Source organism: Solanum dulcamara, chromosome 10 (genome assembly GCF_947179165.1).
Source record: "Solanum dulcamara chromosome 10, daSolDulc1.2, whole genome shotgun sequence".
Lineage (NCBI taxonomy): Eukaryota > Viridiplantae > Streptophyta > Magnoliopsida > Solanales > Solanaceae > Solanum > Solanum dulcamara.
This window is the reverse complement of record NC_077246.1, coordinates 72,005,436-72,015,272: the sequence shown is the minus strand read 5'-3', so window position 1 is coordinate 72,015,272 and position 9,837 is coordinate 72,005,436. Positions and strand designations below refer to the sequence as shown.

Sequence of the window (9,837 nt, the reverse complement as noted above, 5' to 3'; positions counted from 1 at the left end):
GTATCCTTGTAGGAGTGGTCTCAATAATATTTAATTTTAGCACAAATATTTATTTACGTAAAATCTCAGTGAGGTCTTTTTTTTTTTTTGGAAAAGACCAACATTAAATTACATAATTATAAAATGCACACTCAGATAATTAAATCGCCATATAAAATGCAGGTAGGTTTAATATTTTGATTTTTTTCATACTCTTAAAAAAAAAATCTTCGAAAAAACGCAACCTTGACAAACCATGTTTCTTCCTTTATTTTTTTTGGAAAAATTAAACAAATTGGACCCATTAGATAAAATATTTATTCAAATTAGACCTAATCCAAACTATTTATCCGAGTTAGATCTAAGATCCAAATTATTTACCTGTCTGCCCTATTGTTCTATTCACTGAACCACTAAATGTGAATTAGCTATAAAAATAGGGGTATGAAAGTAAATGAATAGCTGTTTGTAAATAGTTTCTTTTTTTGAGATAGAAGTGTTTTTTCCCTTTTTTTTAGGTTGGTTTTTGATGTATTTTGAGTAGATACGTTTTTGGCCATGTCAATTATCAAGGTAATTAAATACCCTAATCAATGTTCTAGTCTTAATGAAATACTTCAACTAATTAGAGGTTCACAACCACTAAACACCTAGGAGTTGAACTACGTTTTCTTATTGATTTCAACTACTATATATTATATTATCTAAACCTAAAAACTTTCATAATTTCCACTCATTAGTTAATTATATCCTCAAGATCAACTTCAAATTGGATTTCTCTAAGGTAAAAATGAGGTGGCCAAGTAAAAGTGAATAGAGGGAGTATTGAATTGAGTTTAGAATATTTAACTATTTCGATTCATTGTGTGACTTGTTAGTATACTTTTTTTTTTACTTAATTATATATTCATCGTCTTTAATGTTGATAGTTTGTTCTCTTGCAGTGTCTTATAATGGGAAAGATGAAAGGAGAGAGACTACATCGACAAATTTTATTTTGGTTTACAATTATAATACAACTTTTCTCGATTGTTACTAGTTCGAGGACGATGCATCATGTGAGGTACGACGATACTGATAGCTAATGCATGTTCTTTTACATACTGTTAGTATATGTGATACTTATATTGAGTTGATGGTCTTTCGAAAATAGTTAACTTATTCACAATCCTACAAAAAAGAAGAAGAATAAAGGCGTTGTAGTACATAACCATAAACAATTAAAATTTTTGGATCCGCCTCTACGTGTTGATAATACTTACTCAAATTTATTATACGTTATTGAATGCATACTATAACATGATCAATTAAACTTAAAACTTTTTTTTCCCTACGGTCTCATTATTATTATGCACAATATATACCTAAGAGATCAATTCCAATAATATTGAGATATATAATGGTTTGATCCCCTATTAGATCAAACCACTCCATACTCGATCATTGTGTCCCATTTACACGAATGTAAATTGAAATAAACGACCTTTATTCAAACATATATTGTTGATGATTTATATATCTAATTTTTTTTATTTGTCTAATTATTACAGGCATACTCCAGTAAATCAACATTGGATGATGCATTCTCCTCCAGTCACACTACAGATCTCAAATCACTATGTAAAGTCCCATAATCACTTTTATTTACTTGAATCACCATTAACAAATTGGAATTCGTTACTAAATTTATCGTTATTCTATTGCTAAATAACTCGTAATTAGCATACTTTTTAAAATAATATGTTGTTATTCTGTTTTGTATTTTAGCGACAAAAATTGTCCAACGTTCAATTTTTGATTATTTAACCTTATGTTTTAATTGTTTCATCGAATATATAGTTTACCAATTCATGAACCAAATTATTCATCTAATAATTACAACTAGGATAAATATATTTAATAAATCTGATTGTTTACACGTGTTGCATAGTTTCTTTATTCTTCAATGTGCTTTTACTATTTACTGCTTTAAATTATTTTGCTTATTTCAATTCATATTTTGCTGTCATGATTTTCTTCTTTTTAATCCTTCTTAATTTGAATAACTTCTCTTTTGAGTTGAGGATATATCGAAAATAACCTTTTTATTCTTTAAAGTAGGAATAAGGTGTGACTATATCTTAATTAAGTATCTTTTCGAGATCTCACTTGTGAGATTACACTAAATATATAATTATTGTAATTATTTAATTACAAGTGATGATATGTGATTGGTGACTTATATATTATGATATTATTATTATTATCATCAGGTGGTAATAGATAATGGCATTGTTCAACTTACCCTAACAAATCCAACAGGACATATTTCTGGAATAAGTTACAAAGGAATTGATAATCTACTGGAGAAAAGGCTTCTAGAATCAAGGAGAGGGTAAGTACTTTTATTTTTATTTTTATTCTTTCACTATAACAATAAAGAATAATTTAGGGTTGGATAATATCGATTGCCAGTACGACAGATGTAACTTATAATTATATAAAGCTCATTTCAAAAACCTACTTACGAATTGTTTTTAAGAAACATTACCGGTAAATCTTATTTCCAGCTACAAAGTTAGGTTCAATTGAACTTTTTTTTTTTAATATAACAAGTATAATAAACATGAAATATACATAAGAATAAAGTAAAACAATATATAAGAAACGACCTAATACTTGTCTAACGTCAATAATATACACAATAATAAATTAAAAATATTACTCGAATTTAATTCGAATAGCTTCTCTGGGTGAAAACTCTGGACACCTGTAAAGACACTTAGTAAAAAATGTTAGCAATGATAAATATGAATAATAATAATAATAACAATAACAACAATTTAAAAATAAAACTCGTCTTATGAACATTGAACTTAATAATTTCGATACTTATATATAGAAGCTCATCGCTAAGAACTACAAATAAACATTTATTAAATTCAAATTCATCTGTCTCAATTATTGATCTTTATTTTTTTATCATGAGAAATAGTAAAATCCACAAAAATTGTATGAATATTTATGGCTTTAGCTTTTGTCATCTCACTTAATCCTATACAGCGAAAACTCGAGTCGAGGTCCATTAACTAGTTATCTTGTTTGGATTTATTTTGTTTTTCAAATGTAGATATTGGGATATCATGTGGAAACTTCCACAAGACAAGGGCAGCACTTTTGATACGTAAGTTATCTAAATATGTTGTGTGTTAACTTTATTATTAATTATGTAAGTAAAAATTATTATCTCAGGCTTTTCATGAAAAAATTTAAAGTTATATCACAAGATGATAATAAAGTTGAAGTTTCTTTTACAAAAACGTGGAATCCCAATGCACACCATGATCTTCCTCTAAACATCGACAAAAGGTGAGTTTTTTTTATTGGATGGTTAATATTATCTTATTATAAGGTTAATAATACTTTTGATCACTCAATTTTCGATAAATTCTAATTTTTAGTCTTTTTGATATCTAACTAAGCATATATAATTTTCGATTACTTGAAATGTTCACTTTATCCCTTTTGCATATGAACATTCACAAGTTTTTAGAATTATTAACTGTTCTACTGTTAAATTATTGTTATATTAAACTTTTATTGTTATTCTTTATTTAAGAGTAACATAGTGTAATATACTCTTAAAATAGCCCAAAATATAATATATTTCCTACATGAGACCATTTATACACATTTTAATTGGTTGAAGGTTACATGTATGTTTGGTCATATATCACAAAGATTAAAATATGTATTTATCAATAACCGAGAAACCGAATTATTATTTTCCCTACATCTATATATTACTATCAATAATATGAGTTTGTGAATGTCAACTAATTATTAGGTATCGTAAGTAAATTATTCCTTCTTTTTTTTTATATAATTTAAAAGAAATAAGGGTTAATTTTTTTCATGAACAATATTAGAGAAAATGACCAAAATGGTCTGTATGGGTAATGTTTTATTTTGATCATTAATATATTTCATTTAATTGAAATGATCCTTAATGTATAACAAATGTGTTCATTTTGATCCTTAATATATTTCATTTGATTGAAATGGTTCTTAATGTATAACAAAAAATATTCATTTTGGTCCTTTACCTAAACCTAACATATTTTATCCCCCAAAAAGTGTGAAATTTAGTTGTGGACCTCAGTGGCTTACAAAATCCATCATTGTTGTCTTCTTAGTTAGCTCCAAAGAAAAAATTCATGAAATCTAACATCATTGTCTCTTCTTTCTTTAACAAAATGTACTATTTTCTCTGTCTTAAAACATAAAATTTTATGGAGATAACAAAGAAGACAACAATGGTAGATTTTGTTAGCCATGTAGGTTCCATAGTTAAATTTAACACTTTTTTTTAATTAATCTTTTAGGTTTAGGATAAAAAACCAAAATGAACACATTTGCTATACATTAAGGACTATTTCAATCAAGTGAAATATATTAATGACCAAAATAAAGCACTACCCATACATTAAGAACCATTTTGTTCATTTTCTCACAATATTATAATTTACAGGTTTGTGATGCTACGAGGAAATTCAGGATTTTATTCATATGGGAAATTTGAACATCCAGAGGGGATGCCTAAACTTAGGCTAGATGAAGCCAGGATTGCAATCAAGCCCAGTCAAAACTTGTAAGATTCTATATACATATATATGTGTATGGGCACTATAATTTCTCGACTAACGATGTTCAACTGATTATCATATATGTTGGATGTACCTTGCTCTTTAACCTCAAGTTGTATTTAGTTGTAAAATAATGCATATTTTTGGTAATGGAGAGGTCACAATTTAAACTGAAATTGACGAGTTTAAGAGATTTTAGTGACTTCACCATATAGTTGTCCACTTAATTAATTAGGCATTGCCTACCTACTCCTCTTATTGGCTATAACCCCCACTCTTACTCTTTAATATCGAGTTATACAAAGTTATAAGTGCATATTTTGGTGATTAAGATGTTACAATTTAAACTGAAATAGGTGAGTTTAGAGATCTTAGTGACCTCAAAATCATATAGTTGTCAACTTAATTGATTAAGCATTGCCTACTCTTTTCGTCGGCTATAGCTTCCACTTTTATTCTTAATATCGAGTTATATAAAGTTACAAATACATATTTTGGTGATTGATATGTCATAATTTAAATTGAAATAGACGAGTTTTAAAAATCTTAGTGACTTCACCATATAGTTGTCCACTTAATTAATTTAGCATTATATTATCTTCTCATTTCGTCGGCTATAATTTCCACTCTTACTCTTTAATATCGAGTTATGCAAAGTTACAAGTACATATTTTTGTGATCGAGAGGTCACAATTTAAACTGAAATAGATTAGTTTAGAGATCTTAGTGACTTCTAGACCAGCCTTCACATCCGAAACAGAAAAATCACCGATTGGAGTCCACTTAATTAAGCATTCCCAAGAAAAAAATTAAATATATTAAACTATTATAATTTTGGTGAATTAATAAATTATTTTTTACATTATTTAGGTTTCACTATATGGCTGTATCAGATGATATGCAAAGGGTGATGCCAACAAACCAAGAAATTTCCCATGGAAAAATCCTTGGCTATAGAGAAGCTGTTCAAATAACACATCCATCCCACTTTCAATTCAAGAATGAGGTGATTAAATTAAATAAAAACTTTTAAATATGTTATTAATTTAAAAAATTGCAATTGGTCATTAATATAATGTTGATAATTTTACATTTATTTAGGTTGATGACAAGTACCAATATTCTTTTGATAGCAAGGATATCAAATTTCATGGATGGATTTGTAATAATCCTCATGTAGGTTTTTGGGTAATTACACCAACTAATGAATATACATGTGGTGGACCAATGAAACAAGATCTTACTTCTCATTCTGGTCCCACATCCCTAACTGTAAGTAATTTTACGTGTTATCTGTTTCAATTTACGTGACACACTGTTCTTTCAGATGTGATGCATTTTTTTGCAGACGTTTTTCAGTGGACATTATACAGGTCCAAAATTAGGAGTGAATCTCCAAGAAGGAGAATCATGGAAAAAAGTATTTGGTCCTGTTTTCTTTTATCTCAACTCAGATTCTGGCAATAACCATCACACACTTTGGGAGGATGCTAAAAGACAGGTAATTTAATGTTCATATTCAACTCTGGTTAAATAGGCATGCAGATTCAGAATATGAAGGTTATAGGTTTGAAAGTTTATTATATATATACGTATTTAGTGAATTTCTTAACAAATATATAAGATTTGGAATATCAAAATTATATTATTGAATTATACCGAACCTGTCTAGTAACATGTTGAAGTATGTACTGATCGAGCATTATTTTTATTTATTTAATTATATCTTCGATAAATACAAACTAACATATATATAACATGAAATTTTCTTAATTTAATTTGCAGATGTTTGAAGAAACTGGAAAATGGCCATATGATTTCCCAGAATTAAAAGAATATCCCAAAGCCAATGAACGGGCCACAGTTAGCGGTCGTTTGTTGGTTAACGATAGGTAAAAAATGTCTTTTACCTATTTAAAAAGACTTATATTTGCCCCACTTTAATTAAATTTCAGTTTAAAAATGCCCTTATTTCACTTATTGGATCGAATATTTTGTAACTTTGTTTTAGGTACATAAGTGAAGATCACTTTTATGCAAAATCTGCATATGTTGGATTGGCGCTGCCTGGAGATGTTGGATCATGGCAAACTGAGACCAAGGTTAGTCTTCGTTCATTTTATATGACACTATTTTTTTTAAATTTCTTAAAAATAGATCGATAGTTTATTTGTATTTGAAAATAATTTAATGTTAAATTGTACATTTTACTTTTAGTGACATAATTTTATAGCGACATTGATATGTCAAAAGTATGTCTTTCTTTATTTTTTTAATTTTGTGTCTGATTAAACAAGTTCATATAAACAACGTAATCTTTATATGAATATATCAAGATTAACTTCTTTTTTTAAAAAAAAAAACTTTTTTTTTGGTTAGGGTTATCAATTTTGGACTCAAACAAATGAGACTGGATATTTCAAGATTACTGGAGTTGTACCCGGAACTTATAACTTGTATTCATGGGTCCCTGGAGTTATTGGAGATTACAAATACAACCTTAACTTTACCATCACTCAAGGTTCTTTTTCTTTTCCTTTTCTCAATACTAAGAGGGCAGTTTAGTGCATAAATCATTCTGACATTCTCGCATGAATCTTTTAAAGGTCCACACCTTAAGGGGTATGATATAGAATTGTAGACAATCTGCCTTGATACAAACATTTGTGGTTGTGTCCACTCCTTGAATCCGTGACCTATATATCACACGGAAACAATATTCTCAAAAATAATTTTATGGTTGCAGGAAGTGAATTTAATCTTGGTAATTTAGTTTATAATCCTCCAAGAAATGGTCCAACTGTATGGGAAATTGGAATTCCTGATAGAACAGCTGCTGAGTTTTTTGTGCCTGATCCGTTGCCTAGCCTCACCAACCATGTATTCATCAACACTACACAAAAGTAAGTTTTGATTAAACCTACTTAACTTTATTTTATGAGTTCAAAGTTCTATATTATCGACGATATGCCAAATATTTACATAATCATGTCAGTTATAAAGTAATTGCATGTAAATTTCTACGACAAACATTACTAACTTGTAAACTAGTACATCTAAGGATCGATACGTGCATTATTCAGTGTCCATCGGTTTGGTCCAAAAAAAAAATTTAGAAATATAAAAATTGGCGCCATGCTTTTTGACCTTAAAACGTGCATTTTTAGTAGTGTAACCTACTTCAACAACATGTTCAATTACGTTGATATGTAAAAGACGTTACACAGAATCAGTGTATATAACTTAAATTCTTATCATGTGTGTATAAGAAAACTTATAGTCAATATTCTGAATATTGCTCAATTTGATAAATCTTTTGTTATTTGCAGGTTTAGACAATATGGTTTATGGGATCGTTATACAGATTTATATTCTAATGAAGATTTAGTATACAGAGTTGGTGTTAGTGATTACAGAAAAGATTGGTTCTATGCCCATGTAACAAGGTAATTAATTAGCAATATATTATACTTTATTTAAGGGGCCGGGATCGAGTCTGGGAGCAACTGTAAAGTTTTCTCCATGTGACTTATAAAGTCACGGATTCGAGTCGTGAAAGCACCTACTAATAGGTTGTTTATATCACACCCTTAGGCTACTGAAGCCGTTTGAGCACTTTTTGCTGCCTTTTTTTTAAGAGTATTAGTTTTTATTTGATACAAATAGCATATTATTGAAGAGGAGACTTGGCGTAACTGGTAAAATTACTGTTATGTGACCTAAAGTTCACAGGTTTGAGCTCTGAAAATAGCCTCTTGCAGAAAAATGTAGGGTAAGACTGCATATAATAAATCCTTATGATCGTGCTTTCTTTGAACCCTAGGTACCATAGCGGAAGTTTAATACATCGAACTGTTTTTTTATTTTTAAATAACATATTATTGACAATTTTTTAATTTTCCATTGCAGGAGGACTAAAAATAAGAAATATATACCAACAACATGGCAAATTTTATTTGATCTTTCAACTGTGGATCCAAGTGGAACTTATACACTCCATATAGCATTGGCTTCTGCCACTTCTTCTCATTTGCAAGTAAGTAGATACAAATTAAATCCTATTGATAAATTGCTTAATGCGTTACTTTTCTCTTTGTTTCTAGTTAAAAATATATAATTTAAATATTAATATTATTTTTTTTCTTTGAATTTTAGGTAAGAATAAACAACCTTATTAGACCAAGGCCAAATTTTGAGACCCCAGGAGTTGGACAAAGTAATGCAATAGCAAGACATGGAATTCATGGACTATACTCTCTTTTCACTTTTGAAATTCCGGGGTATAATTTACAAATTGGAGAAAATATCATATATTTAACGCAAGCTAAAGGTGGTAGTCCTTTTAAGGGAGTCATGTATGATTATATTAGATTTGAAGGACCACCACAGTAAATACGGGGGGATTATACATATTTTGACAAAGTTTTAGGAGTACAATACAATTTATTTACTTACTACATTATTTAGTCTTTTTTATGTATGAGAATTTGTCGATATGAGAAATAAAAGCTCTTGTTATTGTAATGTTATCGTATCGTATCAAAAGTTATGGAAACATTTCCATCTAAATAACAGTCGATAAACACTCTATATATAAAGTCGAGCATCATAGGTTTATATTGTTATCTTCATTGAAATATGTTTCATATTAACTGTTAAGTCTTCTTAATTTCTTTATATTATGTTAATTTATCTAAATAAAAATATGGATTATTTTTAGAAAGCACAAACTGTTTCCCCTACATGAACAATAATTGTGGGAAAGAGAGCTTTGTGTTTGCTGTGGCACCCTTGTTTAACAACATTTTGATCTGTGAATTCCTCAAAAGCAGAGAAATAAAGCAAACACAAGAGATCTATTTAAATTGTTTCTTTAATAGATTTTATGTGGTGTGAATTTAAAATAATCAATGTTAATTATAATAAAAATATCAAATGATCGAATAAATATTTTTAAAAAATGTTTTGAAGTACAATGACATGAAAATAGAATTATGGAAGAGCAATACAAATATGTCGTGCTAGTGCAGTACCACAAATGTTGCACCCTAGATAGCGCTCTGACCTAATTAGTTGCCTGGGACACATGAAATCCCATGTGAATTGATAAATACTCATGGATGACTGATAGCGAAGTATTATTATAGAATGAGCCGGCGAAATATTTTTATGGGCTAATTTTTATAGGGTGTTAATTTATATATACTCACGACCATTAATGATAGATTCAAGA

At 28.7% G+C, this 9,837-nt stretch overlaps 1 protein-coding gene across 1 annotated transcript; it reads left to right on the top strand.

Annotated features, from left to right (window-relative positions):
* Nucleotides 1-884: 884 nt before the first annotated feature.
* LOC129870751 (uncharacterized) lies at nucleotides 885-9,128 on the top strand. Its single transcript, XM_055945611.1, has 16 exons — nucleotides 885-1,042; nucleotides 1,530-1,599; nucleotides 2,232-2,353; nucleotides 3,089-3,142; nucleotides 3,211-3,327; nucleotides 4,490-4,609; nucleotides 5,475-5,610; nucleotides 5,706-5,876; nucleotides 5,953-6,105; nucleotides 6,390-6,496; nucleotides 6,616-6,706; nucleotides 6,984-7,125; nucleotides 7,351-7,507; nucleotides 7,934-8,050; nucleotides 8,514-8,640; nucleotides 8,760-9,128. The coding sequence occupies exons 1-16, from the start codon at nucleotides 933-935 to the stop codon at nucleotides 8,994-8,996; spliced, it is 2,031 nt and encodes a 676-aa protein (XP_055801586.1). The 5' UTR covers nucleotides 885-932; the 3' UTR covers nucleotides 8,997-9,128.
* The last annotated feature ends 709 nt before the right edge of the window (nucleotides 9,129-9,837 follow it).